The following is a 22,685-nucleotide window of genomic DNA, read 5'->3' as shown; positions in this document are numbered from 1 at the left end:
GAATAAATAGTCAGTAGACAAAAAATTTCAGAATCGAGCAATGTGTTAATTTTGAAAAAAAACAAGTGATCTCAAAATCAAGAAAACCATAAACTATCAATTGAAATCAGTAAAAAAAGTTAGCATATAACTCCATAAAAAGCCATTGAGACATTTATTTCTCCACATCATTTCTTGGGACTGATAAAAAAGACATATACGGGCCTTAATTTAAAGCAGAAATATACTCAAATAGGGACCTAATGAAATGTCATTAAATTGTTATTAAAGTCAGCAAAATCAAAGCCGGAAAATCAAAAAGCAAAAAGATCAAAATTGAATTTTTATAAATCTGGAAAAATGCTATTTGCCTGTTTTGTAACTGAGGAACAAATTTACAAAAAAAGTAAAATGAAGGCAATTTTCAAAAAGCAATTTTTTTAAAACAAATACATACAAAGTCAGGAAACCAATAGCTATGGACTGCAATCCTAATTCAAGATCCTTTGTATCTCCACAGGAGGAAGCCACTGAGATCTTTATTTGTCCAGATCAAACCATACCACAAAAAGAAAGAAATATAGGCCGACAACTTAATTATATTTATATAGAAAACGTTCTCGAAGCCTTTAAAACCATAATCTGTTCACAAAAAACATTAGATAAGTTAAATTGAACTTTATTTTAACGCCATTAGTATGTCATGTGACTTGTCAGTAATGTAGTATTTGGCAAAACAAGAAAAATAACCTCAAAACTGGGCCGATCTCTAAAAAACCAAAAAAAACTTTAGTTTCAAAGCAAAAAAAACTTTTCTTGAAATTGAATAACGAAGTAACAATCAGATTTTAATTTTTTAAAAAGTTCAATCTCAGCAGAAATTCTGTCACACATCATCAGAAAAGAAAAAAAGAACGGAAAAGGCTCACAAATCCAATGTTTTTCTCAAAACAATTATTTTTAACGGGCATTTACAATGAGCTTTCAACTAAAAATACTAAGTAGATTAAATTGTAAGTCCTTACCTAAAGCGTGAACCTGGCATTAGTGAGACCACGTCACAGGATTACAAAATAAGAACTAAGACCTCAAAGTGTCAAAAACAAATTTAAACGCACACAGTGTTATAGCCATAAAAAACGTGGGCATTTAACTGATATAATATATGTTCATTGGGACTCATTTACTCGTAAATAGGATCTATTGATAATTGATACACAATTTGAAGGTTTTCTTGTGGCAAATTGAAACAAAGTGTTCGATAGAAGCACAAACATGAAAAGACTAAATTTCGAAAAATTTAGCCAAAAAATTGGATGAGAGTTAAGCAACACTCGTTTGACTTTAAACACTGAAGTTAAAAACTATAACACTGTTGATAATAATTCTAATATATTTCCAAATATAATTGACAAAAGATTAAGCAAAAATTTGGAGAATTTGAACAAAAACATTTGGAATCATTTTAATCAAATTTTGAATTAGTTTTGATACGTCGATAGGACTCTGGAAAGAACGAATTTAAAAAAAACTATATTTTACGCTGAGCGAACGTTTCAATGATACCTCAAATATTTACTACTTTTTCTCATAAATTACTAGCCACAAAACGAACAATTTTTAGTATGCCCATTTTCCGCTCATATATTGACACTGGAGCAAATTTAATCGTTTACCCTAAAACTTTACCAATCATAACAATATCCTAAATTCTTTATCTGATTTTCGTCGTTTTTTATGGACCGTGTAAAATCCATTTAAGATTGATAAACCTGGTCAACTCTGGAGAACCTGAACAAAGAATTCGGACAGTTAGCATTTGGAAACACCACGGAAACTTCGATGCTTTTTGAAGTTATTAAGGTTACTCAGTTGTTAAGTTTTGATTGAACATTTGATTTCTATCACACTTAAAATAAGTTGCAGTCACTTAAAACTTTGAAAACAGAAATATCACTTAGTACTGAGGTTTTTTCCAAAAATGTGAAATTTCACCCGAAAGACTGATCTGGTCTTCGAACGAGCTTTGAGGTTAAGCTGCAGAAACTGTTCAAGTATTTTTTTGCCGTTATTTTTAGGAGTCACTGCACAAGTCCGTTTGCAGCAACACAGCAAGAACTCTCAGAACCATAACCGAAGGTTCAATTGAGGTCGAAACCGGAACCTCTAACTACTTAGCGCCTTCAATGGGTACTTACGAATCTGAAATCGCATCTACGAAAGACGGACCGATAATAAAGCAAACTGATTTCGTCATCGGCGACACGGCTACAAGTACCGTTGGCTCTGGTTCGGATCCGAGTGATATAGCTACTACGAATGCATCATCTCTTCACTTACTATACAAGAATACATTAGGGAATTGTTTCCTTGGCTGTGAAAAAAAAATACTTTTTCGAACCACCGTAGTGTATGGGTGCTGAAAAATTGGTTTCTCACAAAGTTTTTTTGATTTTCGCTTGAAGCGACCATTTATACGATTCAGTACTTTTTAATTGCAAATTATTTCTTATAACTAAACCATTTTTTTGCACTCTTTTGTAGAATTCGCATACAATTTTTTCTCGTATGGTATTGTTCAAAATAACTAATTTTTATATTTGTGAAGTATTCAAACAGTTTTTTTTTACAATATATTGTTCTTGTGTTAGTCATGTGTTGGGGGAATCTAAAGAGGCGTAACTATTGTCCAAATAAGGACTGTATTTGAAACAGCATCTTACTTTGCAAGCCTGGTATGTTAACCGTTTCACCAACTGATATTAAGCTCTCCAACATGGGCGTGCTATCATAACCTGTTCCCTTGTTCCTCAAGGCTTCATCTTTCTAGTCAAGAATACGTTGAACAAGAAGAGCGTCTTGTTGAGCTGTCTCAATCTTATCTTATGCACAATTTACATTCAGTTCTTCTCTCTCAACCTTCTAACATCTTGCTATTCTTTTCTTAAAAACAAAAAAAAGTGTTTAAAGGTTTTTGGTTTACAAGTTTTAACAACCACTCTTAAGAGGTCAAGCAAGAAAACTGTTCCCAAATAACAGACCACATCAGCACAATTCCTGAAGAGGAAATTGCACACAGACTAGGTTGTTGGTCGTCGCCAATTTTACAGTCCAAGAGGAGCTCAAAGTCAATTGGGGCAAAGAACAGAAAAGAGTCTTCTGATACTCTAACATCAACCACAAATGATAATACGGTAGAATTTTTTGTTTTGTAGCTGTTTTCATTAATTTTAACATAAGCCAAGGCTGCGTTTGTATACCAACCAAAGCTAAACTTTTTGCGATCGAGCTACTGAAAATTTTGTTCGGATACGTTTTTTTGAAAATTTTGTAAAAGTTTTTTCATTTTTCCTTAGACCTCAATGACAAACTAGACCAATCCGCTCATAATGAAATTATTGTTTTAATGAAAACTTTGCACTCAATTTTTCAACAAGAATATGGAGCAAAATTTTGTTTTATGATTTAACATTTAGTTTCAGCAACAGGTGTTCAATATTCTTTTAAAAAATGCTTTTAATATGATCTGATGTCATTTTTCTCAACTCAATTTTTCGGACATTATATTTGATTTCGCTACAATATAACTGGTTTCAACAAGAAAGTTGATGAAAACCGTTATTACCTGAAATAAATGGATGAGAACTCCAATTTTTGATGAACATTGACGACTTTGACCATTTTTTGTCGAATTTGCCTCCATTTGTCTCTTATGTGTCAATAAACAAATTTCTGTTAGTCTCAAAGTCGATTGTCGTAATACTTTTTTTAGTAAGATACAATTATTTCTGAAGACACATGTATGAAGTAATTTGACAATTTTTCCAGTTTTTTTCAAACTTTCAGGTTTCATATTTGTTTTTTATTGTCAAGATTTGTCCTCATATTTTTTTCGAGGCCATTTGATGCTATGCTCACAACGAATGAGCTTTTGTGCATTAATTTATGGCAATGTTTCAGAGATGCTTTTCGAGGTCATTTATGCTTATTGAAACAACCTTTTATGTTCCATTTGCGTTAAACTTATATTTGTCACATCAATTTTTCCTCCTCTAATTTCAAGCCAATATTTTTGAGAAAAAATTTGTTTCATTTAATCAAATTCGACTGCGAAGTGTGAGTGTTTGAACGTTAAGTGTGACAAAAGAAGATGGCACCACCAGAACTGAAAAATTCTGCTTCATTGAGTTTTTGAGTAGTGTGTGCGTGCGTGTGTAGATTGTATTGAGAAATTGTTTTCAAACTCAATTTGTCATTGGTAATTCTCTCATAAATTTTACCGCTTTTAAGTCAAATTTGCGTCTAATCAATTTTTATTGAGCTGGATTTCAAACATTTTTGCAGTATCCGAAATAAACTCTATTTCTTGTTTAATTATAGTATTAAAAAAGTCTAGATCTCTCTGAAAACAGGTACATGACAATAGCAAAGTCTTGGTGAACTGTGCCAACGTTTTGAAAGTTTTGTTTGCTGTATTGCATTAAAATAACGCCTCAAATTTTCAGCAACGTAGACTAATCTTGTACTTTCTAGTCAATTTTTTCAGATCTTTCGATTGAGATCGCTATTTGTTAGTCTGAGTGGCAGATATCACAAGTCTAAAACAAAGTTTAGAGTTGTTGAATTATGTTGTTCCTTATCCCATTTTATGGGCTTCATAGCAAGTGTAGGGACATTAAAGGAACTGTAATTGAACGGAAAAGACAATTACATGAAAAGTTTGTCAAGATAAACACCATGAAACAACGCATGAACATTATAGTGCAGGTTAGTATTAATTACAATACAAGAAAGAATATCAATAAATGTTTATTCTCAAAAACACAAAAATGAAAAACAAAACAGTTAATTCAGTAGATAAAGTAAATTATGAGTATTATCATCAAAGGAATTGAAGTCAGGCCATTTGGATATTTTATCAAGTTAAAAATTTGGTAAAGCATGATAGCAGGCTTGCGATGAACTTAATACAGAAAAATGCTTATATGCAGTTTGTCTTTGCCAAAAGCTTAGCAATGAAATCTGAGAATTAGCACCTATTTGTACCCGGGTTGGGCTTTGAGAAAGTCCAATCGAGGCATTATAGATAATTCATGAAAAGTCTAAAACCATAGGTGAAACATTCTAATTTAAAAATTCTATCGATGAATCATAGTAACAAACACATCCTATTTCGAAAGAAATTTTCAAATTACTCAAATTTCATTTTTTTTCATTCTCTTGAACAAGTCTGTTGAGCAAGCAATATAAGCCCTTTTAGAACCTATTTTTGACGTTTTTGCTACCTATTTGTGAAGTTTTTTTCGGACGAATTTCGACGTTTTTCAGACATAATCAGGCATTTATGAAACCTATTTTTGAAGTTTATCGGACCAATTTCCAAAATTTTCGCACCTACTTATGACGTTTTTGATCCTATTTGTGACATTTTTGAACCAATTACAACATTTCAATGGTTTTTGGACCTGTTTTCGACGTTTTTGGGACTAATTTCACCAATTTTCTGATATAATTTTAAGGTTTTTGTGACCTAATTTTGAAGTTTTTTGGACCAGTTTCAACGTTTTTCAGACCTATTTTAAAGATTTGGTACCTATCAACTTGGGACGTTTTTGAATCAATTTCAACGTTTTGCGTACGTACCTAATTTAATGACTTTTCTATGTTCCAGTGAAATCCCATTGAAGGATTTCCTATGACCCAGTGAAATCTCATCGATGGATTTTCTATGACCAGGTGAAATTTCATCGATGGACTGTAAAATGGTCTTGTGAAATCTCATCGTTGGATTTTCTATGATTAGAGAAAAAGTGGTAATGAACCATCGGCGACTCGTTGATGGACTTTTTATGAATTTTTTTGGATCCATCGATGACATTCACTGGGATTCCAACCCGGGTACCTATTGCATTCATAAAAACGGTTTTCGGTTAGTTGAGGAGGAAGCACACAAGTGGAATACTAGGGTGGGACGGATGGTAACCATTCATGGATATTTCATAAAAAGTCGCAACCTTTATGTGAAACACCATTTTAATACTTCCACAGATGGATCATAGTAACAAATACATTTTATTTCGAAAAAATTTTTTGATTTACTCAAGTACCATTGAGCATTTCTGTTGAGCATGCAATTGAAGCCCGTTTTGGCACCTGTTTTTGTAGTTTTTACGAACTATTTGTGACGTTATTGGACCACTTTTAACAAATTTTGGGCATATTTTTGATGCTTTGTGACCTGTTTGCGAAGTTTTTCAACCTTGGCAATGAACCATCGGTGACCCGTCGATGAAGTTTTTGTGAAGTTTCTACGATCCATCGATGGGATTCACTGGGAGTACAACACCGGTAAGTATTGCAATCGATATTCAAAAAATTGGCTGTCGGTTAGTTGAGGAGAAAGCACACAAGTAAAAATCTAATGCGGGGCAGATGGCTGATTTCAATATTTTACAAGTTTCTTGCAAAAATATCTTGTGAGATCTTGTAAGACGGTTGTTAACTTTTTAATTGCCGCGAAGCGATAGCCGCTATTATTCCGGACATCGTGTTTTTTTAATTCGTCGTCTCAATCGATTATTCTTACAACCTGACTTCTTGGAATTGACTTTTTCAATGACTTCAGTGACCTCTACTGCTTTGCGATTAAAATTTGTGTGCGTGACGTCATTTCTGCTTTTAGGTCGATTGCGTAACTTACCTCACAAAAAAATGATTTCTGGACTCACTTGTGGAACATTAAATTTCATGAGCAATTATTAGTTAATAGTGTACATCTAAGTAATGCCAAACTTATATGCCCTAATTCGTGATTATTAATCTTGAGTTTTTGATTTTGGATATCAATTTTGAAAAAAAAACTATTTTAGTGCTTTTTCATTATAGACCGTATGTTTCATGAAATTGACAGTCCGAATCTGTCTATCTTATTTTCTTAGTTGTTTCAATTCATGGAAGGCCACAAGCGTCTATCGCGACTATTTTCCGGGAATCTGCTGGCTATGTTTTTAAAAATTCAGTCGAAAAGAATTCTGAGAGGATGCATCCTCTTGCAAGGTTCTGTCAGAATCTTGTAAGATCTTAAATAATAATCATTCACAGTTTCCGAGTCACCTCCGACTCAAATGAAAACATAGCCGGCAGAGTAGCAGAAAATAGCCGCAATAGCTTTGTAGATCTGCAGTCTATAAAAACTGTAAAAAAGACAGACCAAAAAATTACTTCTTTCATTATAGGTTGAGTTGTTAAATTTTCATTAGGAATTTGTACAAGTAATTGCTGCTTCTAATAGCTGCTCTCAAATAACCTTCAATTAGAGTGGCACGCACTAACTTGAACTTATCTCTTCGAATTAAAGTAAGGAAAAGTCATTTTCAAAGTGAGGGATTTATTTTTGATGGTGAGGTAAGTCACGTGTGACCAAAAAATTAATCACATGAATGAACAAAAAAAACTCCCTCCACTAGGAGTGAGAAATGGCGTCACGCACGCACTTCAGTTGAAATTGCATGAACGAATGAACGAAAAGCAGATTTGAACTGGTTGTGACGCTATATGGTCGTAACAAAAATCTTGACGACGAAATTAAAACTTAAACCGACTAATGTTGGAAGAATTGCTCTCGAACGACAGGCGATTCGAAAAGTATTTGCCCTCACCGAGCTTCGAAACACTGACGTCACGATCTCTGACCTGAAGCACTGCCCACTCGACTATCAGGCTCATGTTTTGGCTCTACTACAACCGATTCTGTTTTAGCAACAAGTTTTACTACGAAGTGAGAGCAGTAGAGATGAAGAACGAAAGCGTAAAATAGTCACTTGAGAAGTCAAAGAATGTTCTAAAAGAAAAGCGCAAAAACGGTCAAGCAAAAAATTTGCATGAAAAAAGACCAACACGTTTACAATAATTGCTATGAACTTCGTTCAAGAGCAATTAAAAGAACCAAGAGAAGGCCAATAATAGCCCAACTGTCACTGTGTGGTTGTTAATAAAAGAAAACTGAATTTTGGAGCCAGGGTAGCATGCATCAACAACCCACCTCAACTGTTTTTTTTATAAATAAGGCAACGATAAAGATTTCTATCTCGCTCATGTAAGAAAAATCATATATTGCAACAGCTACAAAACATAAGTTGGACAGCCGCGCTTTTACGATCTTACACTGCAACGCTTGTCCATGCCAGATGGAGGGAATGCTTCTATGAACACTTTGCCAGGCGGAAGACAGGGAGAATTGTTTCCTTTTCATAATTATCAGTTATTGTTCCGACCCCACTTGTGGGGGAAGGAACTATATACTCAAATGGGTTTTTTTTTTTTGTTCAGTGAATTTTGGCCGATCGATATATTCGTCGTAGAGAAATGTGAGTGGTATCATTAAAAAGCTGGTCCAGCGTAGAATTCAAAAGTAAAAAGATTTTTTTGAATTTCGTTTTTTTCGAGGAGTTATCGAGGATTGAAGTTTTGTGTGAACAATGGGATCTTTAGCATGATTGTTCACTTTTAGTACAATTTTCTTCAAACTAAGATCTTTTTTACGAAAACATTAATTCAAATTTCTATAAAAAGAATAAATTTTGAGTTCGTAAAAGTTGAATGCAAGGCGATAGAAAGACTAGTTCTGGTCTCATAGGGAAGTTCACTATCAAAAAAAAATCGAACTCTAATTGAGAGCCCTTTTTTTAATAAAACTTTTCTCTTTTTTGCTTTTTTAAGTCACCTAGAGACAAGTCACATTTTATATCGACGTTCTATTAATGACAAAACTCCTTTATAGTCGAATGAAGCGCAATGAACAAAAAACGTCGTTTTCAAGGAATTGCTCATGTTTTTTTTTGGCTTCGATTCTGAGTTTTCGTAATTTTGAATGAAATTTTGAATTTCTTTTTGAAGTTTTACTATTTTTTTTGGAGTCCTATGGTAGGGATTCATTGACTAACAGTGCAATATGTTCCATAATGAGCATTAAGTGAACATGTCTATTTCATTGAGGGGGCGGCTAATGGCTGTTAAGACTTAAAAAATAATTTTTCGAATTTTTTTTTGAATATTAAAGAATCATAATCTTATTATAGTGAATTGTAAGTCAGTCCAGGGGTGAGAGCACCCTCTTCCTTCCTACTGCAACCAAAATTAAACTGGTTAGCGGTTTTATCTTCTATCTATTGGTTATATGACTTCAATGACAAAAAATTTCAATTTTTTAAAATTTTTTTTGGATTTTTACGTATTATTGGTTACTTTTGAAATCTTATCACATTATCCAAATATTGACAGTTCCCATTAGCTTAAAAACGATGTTCTGTGGATGACCAATAAAAATTTTAAACAAAAATTTATGGTTTAAATGGCTTCGACACGTTCTTCTTGCACTTTTCTACTGATTTTTTGGTTTTCTCCTGTTTTTTTTTGTTGTTTTAATAGTCATTATACTTACTGTGATCTCATAATGAATACCTATGCATGACAAACATAAATGTACTGCCACCGGGGCATCTTTGAGCGTTTTATTGACTTCCGTTGAAAGCTATTGAATTTAATGTCTGTTAAAATAAAAATCATTTTTCGAAAATTTTATTTGAACAATAACAATTCCTAAATTTTTCTTGAACTGTTAGTGAGTTTCAGTATTGACTGGACCCACTTGCTTTTTACTGCGACTAAAAATATTCTGTTTAGCTGTTTTATCTTCTAGCTATTGGTTATATGACTTCAATGACAAAGATTTCAATTTTTTTAAATTTTTTTTTTGGATTTTTTGAATTATTGGTCACTTTTGAACTCTTTATCACATTATCCAAAGATTATTGTAATCCAATTGGCTTAGAGAGGACGTTCAGTGGATCACAGAGAAAGTTTTCAGAGAATAGCTAATGGTTTAATTGTCTTCGACACTTTCTTCTCGCATTTTTCTACTGAATTTTAGTTTTTGCTGTTTTTGTTATTGTTTTCTGTCATAAGACTTATTGTGATGTCTTTTTAACTATCTATGCATGACAGACATCATTTTCCTCCCTATGGGTTATATCTGAGCATCGTCATTGAGCTCCGATGAAAGATTGAGTTTACTGGCTGTTAAGGGTTTAAAAATAATTTTTCGAAACTTTTTTGAAATTCAACCATTCCTAATTTTTTTTCGTGAATACTCTTGGTCATTGTTGGTTCTAACAGAATCCATTTCCGTTCTACTATAGCCAAAATTAATCTGGTTAGCGGTTTTATCTTCTACCTATTAGTTTTAAAACATCAATGCCACGAGAATTCATATTTTTTTTGGGTACTTTATTTTGTTTTTCGATCCTTTTGAAATCTTATCACATCATCTTACTGCTGAGAGTCCCTATTGGTTTAGGGAAGAAGTTCAACGGATCATAAATAAAGTTTTCAGGGAAGAGCTTATGATTTGAGTTGCTTCGACATTTTCTTCAGGCACTTTTCTACTGAATTTGTGGTTTTTGCCTCTCTCTGTTGTTGTTTTCATAGTCATTAACTTGTTGTAAGGTCTTATTGATGAAATACGATTGGCAAAAAAACTTATTGTCCCCTCGAGGCATCATTTATTGTATATACTGGCTTCCGTTGAAGGCTAATGAATTTAATGGCGTTGATAATACGTGTTTTCCCGCAATTTTCGTGCGTCTAATGTATTTGTTTATATTTGTTGATTTTTTGAAATTATATTGATAAAAAAGGTTTTCCCATTGCTCCTGAAAAATTAATTTAAAATTGAAGAGTGTTTAGTGAAAAGTTCATTTTTTTAATGCCTTCGACCCTTTTGTCGCTCAATTTTTTTTCCTGAATTCGCTGTTTTTGTTCTTTAGGTAGCCGTAAATTGCTCACAGATCTCATAGGCTTGTAATTGAGGACTGAATGAATGATGTTGCTCGAAACATTCAGTATATAGCGAATAGGTTCCTTTCGTCAAATTTAACTTCTATTCATCAATCAGATGTCCCATCGAATTTCGTGTATTTCAAGAAATAACATATATATTGATATTATGTGCCACTGTTGTTTCGTTTTTCTGAACGTTTATTGAATGGCCATTTTTTGCGTTTCTTTTTCTCTTCCTTCAGAACAATCGCGTAATAACAGATCCCAATGGTTTTTAAATGTGGCCCAAGTAAACTTATTTAATCTTTCAGTATAAATCCTTCAACTGAAATAGCAGAAATAACAACTGAATTAAAAATACATATTCAGATGATAGCTATTGATTTTAATGGTAGCAAAGGTTTGTGTTTTCGCAAATCGTTTGTAATTTTTTGAGATTCTCTTTAGTTTGTTTCTATGGCATAGTCTGACCACAGACGGGTGCTTTTGGTTTTGTAATGACTTTTTAGTAATTTATCAAGGATTTTTTTTATTAAAAACCAATGTTTTTTAAGATTTTTGAATTTTCTTGGTGCAAAAAATGTTGATTAATTTTTAAGTTTCGCCTCACTGTTCGTTCTTTTTGTCGGCTTGTTACCTAGTCTCGTTAAGAAAACTTTTCATCTGCTGTATAGTTAGTAAAAGGTAAACTTGTGTAGTTAAGGTTTTATCTGACTGCATTTTGACGTTGTTACCAGGTGCTTTTAAATTTAGATATTCATTTTTTGCCGCCAAAATTTTGTTGGTGCTATTTTTTTTCTAGTCTCTTCAATGTCAGGTCACGTTGGTGCTGTAATGAAGCATGGCATTAGTAATTCAATTAGTAGATAGAATGTGTAACGATTGTTTTAAACTCAAACATCTATTTTTGTTATCTCTTGATTTGGTTGACATTTTAGTCAAAAATGTAGATGAGCTCGGGTCGGAACATCATGTGCGAACGCACATTAACGAGCCGCCTTGTTGATAAATAAATTCATATCATTACAAAGGTCAGAAAAAAGTTACACTCATTAACAAAAGTAAACGTTCAAATAGCATAGTTACATAGTAAACACCCTGTTTTTGAAGTTTTTATTCAGTAACACTCCGAATTCCGTTTTCCTCCAATTTTACAGGAATAACTGCAAATCGATGGAATTTTAATTGTTGTAAATTGTTGTAATTGTTAAGAAATGACAAAAGTATACTGAACATCAAAAGTAAGTCAGCACCCCCCTGTAAAAGTTTCAATTTTTGAAGCAATGTTTCTACTAAAGTGATAATAAGTTCAAAAATTTTTTACACCATTGACCACCTTGGCTAGTGGTCTTGCCTACTTATAAAATTTACATAGCACGTTATGGCACAAATGTAATGGCACTCTACATTGATGCATCTATCTTCTTACAACGAAAATTGAATTGAGCTGATCAACTTGACGTAGAGCTTTGTTTACAAGATTTTTGCTAATGAAAATTTGTTCATTAAATCAAAAGGAGAACTTTTTCACGGGGAGAAGGAAACAGTTCCTACAGGGAGTAGGATGGGAAGAGAAACACTATGACATCTCTCGATCGGCAGCCGAGAAACTCAATTGGCAATGGGATATTATGTATCAGCCAATGACAGTCACGTGGTCATTCACTGAGCCTACAGGGTGCAATGAGGCTATTGTTTATTTCCCTTATTCTATTGTAGAGGCGAGTATAAGTAGAAATAAGTATTCAACAGAGTTCAGACATCTAAATATTCTTAATATAAATAGCAAAACCTAACAAATCAATTTGAAGTAAAAGTACATTTAATCGGGTGGTCTTGAGATAAAAACCTGCAAATTAAGAAATTTTTTTAATAAATTTGCGACTTCCGACAGTTCATTTAATTTCTTTTTTTTTACTTTAAAAATACATCAATGTACGAATATGAAAAATTGACTCCATTTTCAATACCATTTTGAAACTGTTTTAATCGTTGGAACCCTTTTCTGACAAATCTTTTAAACGTTGGAACCCTTTTTCTGGCAGACAAGATAATCGTCTCTGCCGGAATCTTGGAAGATAACCACACGGTCTCGCCTTGGGGTTATTAGAATGCTGATTATTGAAGAGTATTTTTTCCTGAGTCAGATTCTAATCAGTGAATGGATAACTAACTCTGAATCAGAATATATTCAGACCATTTATCCCGAAAGATTCAGCAACATTGGATTGAAAGTTTGATTTCACAATTAGCTCTATTCATTCCTCGGGCATGTTCTGATATCCAATATTGTTAAATTTTGCCGTAAAGATTTGAAGTAAAAATGTCCTGATTCGGAGGAAAAAAATCTGGTTGTTCCGACCCCACTTAGTAGGGGGAGGAACTATATACATTTTTTGTTCAGTCAACTCTGGCCGATCGATATATTCATCGTAGAGAATCGTGAGTGGTATCTGTTCGAGTGTAGAATATTGAACAAAAAATATTTTTTACAATTTCTATTTTTTCGATGAGTTATTGCGATGTAAACATTTTGTGGATACTTTATATTGGGGTGCAATTTTGTCCACTTTAGCGTCATTTCTGCTCAATTTTAGCATATTTGTATCAAAAATAATGAGTAAAAAATATTTTTGCGATAAAACCTGGACCATTTTGTTGTTCCTGAAAGATGAGCAGCAATAAAAAAGCAAATTTGGGTCTCATCGGTAAGTTCACAATGTAACGATTTCAATTTCTATTGGAGATCTGTTTTTTAATTTAACTCGTTTTACAATGTTTTTGTTTCTTTCTCATGTCATTCTGAGACAAGACATGAAATTGTTCATTCATGAAGTTGTAGTTCAGATCCACTAATGGCAGCTCCATATGTTGAAGCAAATTCAAAAATAAGTCTGGTTATAGGCTTTGTATTCTAATAATGGGTCTAATGCTTCAGATGCTACCACGAGTTCATACAATTTTTGAGTTTCGAGTTTTTATTCAAATTTTTGATATTTTTTGAAGTCTTGTCAACAAAAATGATAGTTGTAATTGAGATTAAATATTCTTCGAGAATTTGAGAAGAGCGTAGGGAAAGTTATCACCGAACAGCTTTCGCTTTTAATGGCTTCGAGTTTTTTGTTAAACTTTTTAAATTAATTCTCTAATCTTGCCTGTTTTTGTTGTCGTTTTACTAGTCCTACGATGTACTCTGATTAATTACTATTGTAGTTGGCTTCCAATTGAGCTGTAAAATAACGTGTTCAGTGCGTTCCGTTGAAGCTGTTTAGTTTTAATTGCTCTGATGCTACATCTTCTCTTTAATATTTTGTGATTTCCATTAGTTTGTTTTTGTTGTTTTTAAACTACGTTATTGCAAGACTGAGAGATCCAACAGGCTTCGAAGAGAAAACTGATTAAGGGCATCCAAAATCCTTAATTGATAAACTTATTTTTTAATATCTTCGACTAGCCTCATGCAAAATTTTCAAGTTTCTGATTTTCACCTGTATTTGTTTTTCTTTTTGTGACTATAAATTTTTGAGATTAATGACGGGACTTGGTTGCTTCCTTTTACGGTGTTGCTGAACTTATTCAAGGCTAGTCAGTTGATTGTTCATAGCTTTGATTATTTTGATTGTATTTGTTTTAAGTTTTTTGTTTTTTTGAACACTTTCCTATTTGTTAACTGCTCTCAAACAAAGTTTGTAGCAATTATATTAGTCCTGTCGGTCTTTTTATGCGATCTTTGCCTGACCGATTTTTGACGCTTCTGACTTTTTGTCCTCAAAAACGGGATAAACAGGTAACGCCCAGTTTGGATTACATAATCTTAGAGCCTTTCAGCTCTGTTTCAGCTCGAACTGTTTTGGAGACTTATACTTATGGTGTGAAAGGCGGTTCTTAGAGGTTGAAGACACCCTCACTGTTGACCCCCCCCCCCACTATAGCACCCCAGCGCGCTGTTGCCCCCACCCCCACCCCACTGTTGCCCACCCCCTCCCAATCAGCCCCCGGTTCCCACCCCCGTGGCAACTACGTTCGAACAACCGATCGCTAAAAACACGCAATTTTATACTATTTTTCACAATTTTCTCAAGTTTTTTTGAAAATTTTTGTTTTTTTTTGAGTTTTTCAGCCCTAGGTGTCACGGAACCTCCTCTAGGGTTTTATAATAGGTTACTGCATAGTCTCTAGTGGTAGTGGAATGGTTTCAACATTTTAACATCACAAAATTTTGCGCATTTTGCTCATAATAGTGGACTCATGTTGATAATACAATTTAAAGTATTATTTAAGAATTCCACTTGGCATTTGTAGCTTGGCATTATCAGCATAGCCTAATAAATTTACATCAGCTGATAAATTGAAGCCAGGCATTGCTATTGAAAAAGCGTACACCATTGAACATTTTTCAGAAAAATGAAAACGACAACGGGAACGGCGAAGAGAAGAGCAAAGAAGCAGGCAGCGACTTCGCTCCCAGTCCAGAAACGGAATTGAAATCCCATAAAATTGGTGCTTTCAACCCGTCTAAAAGTAGCGAATCACTTGCATTTGAAGATGAGAAAAATCAGAACACCAAGACTGCCGAAGAGAAAAAAACAGAGCCTCTCGAAGCTGGTCATGAAATGTCTCAAACCCCAGTCGTTGACCAGAAAAAGTCCGAATCCGAGGCTGGTGACGTCAAAAGAGACGACCCAGTGCGAGCATCAACCAGATCTCGGAAAACAGCGAATGGTCTCTTTTCTTGTTGCAAAAAGAAGCCGAAAATCGAAGATGCTGATACACGCATAGAAACAACATGATAGACTATTGTATTTAATAACTTTAACAATGAAAAAATATTATGCACAAGTTGATAAAAATTTATATTATATTAATCGAAAAATTACTTAACTGAAATAAGAGGCACTGAAAAGTAGTGTTGCACCATTTTGCAGAACTTATTTTAGAATTAGTATAATGTTTCATTGGCGCATAATATTAAAACCTGATTTAAGATGATCTGTAGGGGTGCTGGCTATTTGGTAGGGGTCTGGCTCGTAATTTGTAATTAAAAGGCCAAGCTGGCATAAAATTCCTAACAGCCAAACAAATTTGGAAATTCAGAACAATAAACATAATTAGTTTAGGCACCACACACTCTCATTCGCTTCGAAATCTAATGGCAGTTCTGAGAGATCAATTTGCTGCAGACACTGTATCGTTCGCAGACATAGATATTGATCGGAGACTTTGTATCGATATCGATAACACCGATCAGAGGCATCACTTTGACAGCTTTATATCGAACTATTCGATGTGCTCTTCAAATGATGTCTTGTAAATCAACAGCGGCTCGAATATATGTGCGTAATATTAATAATGCTAGATTATCGTTGGCCTCATTTTAAGATGAATAAAACGGAAGAAAATTACAAATTGTTTCCTGGTCCAATTTTTTCTCATTTTTGATCTAATTTCCAGTTTTATCACCCCTCTCTGCTAGGTCACGAACCAATTTCTGTCTTTTTGAAGCTACATTTCTGATCGCATTATATAAAACATGCTATAATATTTGGTTCACTCAGTTTTTTGCTTAAGAAATAGATTCATATAGATATTTGCTTTTTAATTTACTTTTACCAAAATTGCACTACTGATTTATTTTGACATCAAGCAACAGCTTAATGAAGGTTGTCAAATATCTATCCGATGAATATTTTTATTAGCTTTTCCAGCTTTTGTTTAATGTTTATAAGCAACTCCCCTTTTTCTACCACGACATGAAAATATGATCTAGTTCTGGAGCTAAAATCAATTGCTCTCTTTTAGTCTCAGAAGTTAGTTTTCGTGCATAAAAGATCAGAATTGTTACAAGAATGACTATCAAAATTTGGGGTAAAATTCTGTGCAGAAAACCCCTCACTTTAAATTTAATATTAGGCTTTGTTTGCGTTGTTTATCTCTTTTACACTGATCGGGTAGTTTATAAATATCAAGTTGAACCCGACGATCCGAAAAATGTAAATTTTGAGGCAACAGCTAAAATTGAGAGAGACAAAAAGGAAAAACATCTTGCTGATTCTTTATTCCCTAAAAACAAGGTCGCTTTAAATAATTCGGAAAATTATTCGTACCGAGTTATGATTATTACACATTTGCCGCCTGGGTTCGATTTGTACGGATCTAAGTCTTCATACGCGTTTGTGTTTTCAACAATGCTTTATGCGTCGTGGAGGTATGTTCAAACACATTACCAATGGTTGCGAAATCCGAAAGAGGGCGTCAAAGCTGACATGTTTGTATATTATGATGAACATTTCGATTCCAAAAAATTGCCAATAGATTGTAAAGAGTTAGCGTCGCCTAAAGATATTAGAATTAACGAACCATCGCAATGTTACAGACGTCAAGTTGCGCACACGGATCATAGTTACCATTATATAAACGGTTTCTCATTTTTACAAGATTCGGAGCTTGATCAAATAGTTCAAAAATATCACTTCGTTTTGCGAACTGATCCGGATTGTTTTTTGACCCCGAATTTCTTCACGTGGCGAGTTGAGAACTCGGTTGAAATCGTTTTCAGTTTTTGGGCATACGGAACCGCAATTAGCAAAATTATGCTTCACACAATTGCGGGCGAATTAGGTTGGAAACGACAGAAAGTCAAAACTATCGGTTCGACATGGCTAGTACGAAGCGATCATTTTATCAATTTGTGCGAGAAAACTATTTACGCCACGTTGTTTGTTTACAAAAACGGCTGGAACCCGGATAAGTACCCAATTATTGGGCAATTTGTGGTAAATAACCCGATGGGAAACTGGCCCGAATGGTGGCAACCTGTTAGTTTACTATACGGGGCTGATTTAGCAGTTCATGGCCATTTTGACAAAATAACAACAGAAATTAATCTGAGAAAAATTCTGGACGTTGATTCACATCATCATACGTCTGAAAATGGACAACCCAATCCAAAAGTTAAAGACGTCAAACACATACATGCATTGCACGGTCTACCCGATGCTCATTTTGACAAGTTTCTATTCTTTGAGGAGCGCAAAACTTTTTGTTCAGATGGAAAAATTAGTCAAAATTTCGAAACTTTGAGCGTGAAGATTATGAATAAATTTGAAGATCGAGATATAGAAGAGATATTTGTTGCTGAATATTCATATTTGATTGCTATTAGAGGAGCTCTCGATTATATTTTACAGAATGGTTGTTTCAAAGATCTAGAACAACCTTGGTGATTAAACTCTAATCTAAATAGATAATAGATAAAGAGATGCTAAGAGGTCGAACTATTGTAATATCGTTATGATATCTGATAACCACTGAATTTTTTTCTCTTAAATATAGCTCCACAAACAATCATTTTGTCCGATCAATATATCATATATCAATTTTGTCTTGAATCAACTCAGATCTTTGTGGAAACAAACAGTGGAGCTAGGCCGAAAAATATTCTTACAATGAACAGAGGAATGGTAGTTTTGAGCGGTTTTATAATACTCAAACAAGCACTTGATAATATTCAAATCAGGGGTTCATGATGCAGCTCCCTTTATAAGAAGAAAGACAATTTTTTAACTGTAAAAGCTCTATCATATGATAATTTTAATAAGAATTCTTATCGGCACGGAGGGAAAGGCAATAATAGTTACTCAAAAAACCAGTATAACAAAAAGTTAACAAAATCTAACTTGAACAGCAGTTTCAAAATAGCAAGGCTCTCATATAAAAATATGCCATGGATTGGGGGCATATCTTTTTGCTACACACTAAAATAAATGTCAATGAAATACAATATTTTGATCAATGAATTGGTTGAACACGGATAAGATGGTAAAAATAGCAAAAAAAATGTTTTCAATGCAAGCCCACGTTGGCCAAACTTACTAAACTTAGTAAGGCCGTACGTAGTACGCCACCTTAAAAGTCTTTGATTTTAGTACGGTTTTGAAGTAAAAACCGCTCTAAAATCATGTTAAATTTTCTAAGGGCCGTAGTAAGGCCGTACTAAGATTTTTAAGGTACCGTACTAAGGCCGTACCAAGATTAATAAGGTGTCGTACTAAGGCCTTACGAAGATTAATAAGGTTTTTTAAAGGTAAATAATGGCTGAAAAATTGTCGGAAAAAGCTCCAGTCAAGTTGAAAAACCGACTTTTGAGAATCTTCCAGTATGTTCTGGATGTGTTTCCCTCCTTCTTTCTCATCCGGGCTTCTATTTCAGTACTAAAAACATGCAATTTTAAAAATGCCAGACCTCTGAAGTAACAGATTTTCCTACTCAATGCAAGATTTTCTTTTATATATAAAGAGTATCAGATATTCTCACATGGAAAGTTAGTGCTTCATGCAAGGATACGTTACTCTGCTGAACTGACTCCAAAATTCCAAAATTTATCTCGGATCGCTACGCGTTTCAAGTCGGATGACATTTTTCCCCAGTTAAATGACCAATAGCAATTACACTAGTTCAGATTTTTATCATATCGGCTTGCGGGGCATATTTCAATGTTGTTTTATTAATTGCTCTCAAACGAAGTTTGTAGCAATTATATTAGTCCTGTCAGTCTTTTTTATACGATTTTTCGCTTGACCGATTTTTCGTCTGAAGCTTTAGACTTTTCGTCCTCGAAAGCGGGATAAACATGTAGTGCCCAGTGGCATCAAGTGCTCTTAGAGCCTTTCAGCTTTGTTTCAGATCAGTTTGTTTTGGAGACATATACTTATGGTGTGAAGGGCGGTTCTTAGAGATTGAAAACATCCCCAATGTTGAACCCCCACTATTGCCTCGACCTCCCCCGCACCACGCTGTTGCCCACCACCCCACTGTTGCGCAAACTCCCCTCCCCGTCAGCCTCCAGTTGTCCCCGCTGCTCCCCCCCCCCCCCCCTCCCCCCTCCCCGCGGCTACGTTCGAACAACCGATCGCTAAAAGCACAAAATTTTATACTAATTTTTACCATTTTTTCCAGCTTTTTGAAAATGTTTGTCATTTTTTGAGTTCTTTCAGCCCTAGGTGTCAAGGAACATCCTCTAGGGTTTGTTTTATAATAGGTAACTGCATAGCGTCTAGTGGTAGTGGAATGGTTTCAACATATTAACATCACGAATTTTGGAAATTTTTTGACAAAACGTGCAAATTTGTTCAATTTTTTTGACATTTATTTTTCATCATTCACAACTTTCCAGACGCAAGGGCCAAAAAATGCCCTTAGGGGTTTGTTGAAAAATTACCGAAAAATTTTAAATTGCCTTGGAAAAACTTTCACTTTTTTAATATGACAAAATTTAGCGATTTTTTTGACAAAACTTGCAGTTTCTTTTCAAGTTTTTTTGAAAATTTTTGTTAGTTTTTAGGTTTCTTCAGCCTCAGGTGCCGAGGAAAACCCCTTTATGGTTTAACAATAGGTTACTGTATAGTTTCTAAATGTAATGGAATGTTTTTCAGGATTTCAACATCGCGATTTTTAGCATTTTTTCTAATGTAACTTGCAATTTGTTTCAATTTTTTGACATTTGTTTCATTATTCAGGTTTTTAAGCCTAACAGAATATCTCCATTAGGGATTGATAAAAAATTACAGTAAAATTTTTTCGGCCATTGATTTCTTTCAACTTTTATTATCACAAATTTTAGCAGTTTTTTATGCAATTTGCAATTTTTTTTAATTTTCAAAATTTTTTCTCATTTTTTTCGGTTTCTCCAGCCTCAAGAGCCATATAACCTCCTCCAGGGTTTGGTTATAGGTTACTGAAAAGCTTCTTGATGTAATGGAATGGTTTTCTAGATTTTAATATCACCAAATTAAAAAAACTATTTGCAATTTTCACAAAATTTTTTGAATCTTCATGAAATTTTTATCAATTTGTCCGGCACCAGGGTCCTAGGGATAACTAGGGATAAGCTGCCAAATAGTTTCTAAGAGTTAATAGAAGGTTTATCAATATTTTATTGACTCCAGCTTTAGCAGTTTTTTATCAAATTAAATTTTTTTCAACTTTTGAATCATGTTCCAAGTTTATGGATCTTTATGAGCCAGTAAAACTATTTAAAGCTTGAAATAGAGATACTGGATTACCTCAATGTTTTTGATGATTTTAATATCTTGATTTTCAGCAAGGTTATGTTAAAGTTTGCAAATGTTTTCAAAACTTGTGAATATTTTTGTCCTTTTCTGAGTTTAACGATCATTACTGGCCAACGAAGCTTGTCAAGTCTTGTAGATGGATTACTTGACATAACTTCAGTGACAAAAAATTGTTTTGAACAGTCTCACTGCAAAATCTGGAATGTTTTCTGTTAGATTTTGCAAACTTTTGCAAATTTTTGAAAATATCAGTTTTTAATTGATTTATTTACTAACAAGGTTCGAAAACTAAAAGTTGCATAGTCGAATCAAGCTCAAGCTAGCCTTTCTAAACCGCGGCTAGCTACTGACGAAGCCAACCGCTCGCCGGTCGTTAGGGAGCAATTCGCCCGACGTTATTGGGTAATGATCATTAGGGTTCGGGTGCTACCTCCAAGCGCTATTGTCAATAAATAGGAGCAGAACTGTTGTAAACTTTTTTTAAACTAATAAAAGGTCTAAAATTATTTCAAAAAGCTCAGCATAATCAATAATTAATATCTCAACTTTGTTTTTGAATCAGCTCAAATACTATGAATGACAAATAAATCGTCAACTTTTTAGTGAATTGAATGCGTTAATTTGATCATTCGTGGAACAAATTTCGGGATGTTCAGTTCTCCTTGTTCAAGACGAGTTGTTAGAAAAAACACTTAATTTTGAAACCACTCAACTGACGTCATTAACTCCCTCATTACAAGCAAATGGTTAATTCAATGATGGTTTTATAGCATCACGAAAAACTTATATTAGGAGAATCGGCTCATTTAAAACGCGTTTTTTTCTCAAGAATCTTTTTCTCAACCACCGAAATGTTAATGCTCCAAAAAATAATTTCAATACTTCATCACAAAAAGATAGTTTTGTCAGCGAAAATTTTTTTGAAAATATTAAAATCTGTTTAAATCCTTCTGGTACTGAACTCCTTAAGATAACAGTTACAAAAAAACTTAAAAAATTGACAAAAAAACTGGTTTTCAGCCGGCACTTTTTCTATTTTTTAATTAATGCTTCAAACACTGGAACAATAAACAGTTTGAAAAATAAAATCGAAAGGAATAAAAAACTAAAAAATAAAAATAAATAGTTTCAACAGGATGCCAACATACATATTGAAAGAATCGTTAAACTTTTCTTGTGACTAAATAAAAAAAAACTGACAAAGCAAGAGAAATCATTTTTTAAATATTTTTTTGCTTTAAAATTTGCCAATAATAAAAATAAATTTGCTTGAAATCAGTCCGGGCATGAAGAAAACTGAAGCATGCAAACAAGAAAAATCCAAATCAAAACTAGAAGTTCTGTGTTCTGCTTAAAGTATCTTCTGAAATAGCTACTATTTATTTCGAATGGTACAATCTTAAATTACTAAAGCAGATGTTGTTTTATCATTTTTTAATATTTTGTTTAAAATTTTATCTCAGGAGGAAGTTTACTCCACTTCAGAACGCTTTTTTGTTTTAGGAATCACTTGCCTGTTCTTAATATGAGAAGTTGTGTTCTGCAATCTTTTCTAACCTAAAAATTCCGCTTAGAAAAATACTTTTTCTGAAAAAAATGACTTCTATTATTCGAAAGTGAGTGACTAGCAGTGGTGAAAGGTGACATTCTTTGAATAGATCTCTTGACTTTTGTATTATTTTCGATTAGCCTCCTTTAATTCCCCATTTTTTTGATACGCCATTTTTCTTTTGATTATAAATAGCAATGCCAATATAGCACTCGCTTAATTTTTTTTAGCAGAAAGACGAAGATTCAAGT

The 22,685-nt window shown here is 33.7% G+C and overlaps 2 protein-coding genes across 10 annotated transcripts in view; one reads left to right on the top strand and one right to left on the bottom strand.

Moving 5' to 3' along the window:
* Positions 1-15,682, top strand: part of LOC142336034 (uncharacterized) — a 79,957-nt gene extending 64,275 nt beyond the window's left edge. For 8 of the 9 annotated variants that reach the window (XM_075384520.1, XM_075384518.1, XM_075384519.1 and 5 more), the window contains one exon: positions 15,216-15,682. In XM_075384520.1, coding sequence (XP_075240635.1) covers positions 15,216-15,605 — 390 coding nt within the window. In that variant the 3' untranslated portion in view covers positions 15,606-15,682. Of the gene's footprint in view, positions 1-2,057; positions 2,338-3,018; positions 3,174-8,122; positions 8,214-12,375; positions 12,537-15,215 lie in introns of all 9 variants that reach the window. The other variant, XM_075384526.1, reaches the window with a different exon arrangement.
* Positions 1-22,685, bottom strand: part of LOC142336036 (uncharacterized) — a 421,548-nt gene that overhangs the window by 250,912 nt on the left and 147,951 nt on the right. The window lies entirely within an intron of this gene.

This window comes from Convolutriloba macropyga, chromosome 3 (genome assembly GCF_964194025.1).
Source record: "Convolutriloba macropyga chromosome 3, txConMacr16.3, whole genome shotgun sequence".
NCBI classification, from domain to species: domain Eukaryota; kingdom Metazoa; phylum Xenacoelomorpha; order Acoela; family Convolutidae; genus Convolutriloba; species Convolutriloba macropyga.
This window is presented reverse-complemented; position numbering and strand designations above follow the sequence as displayed.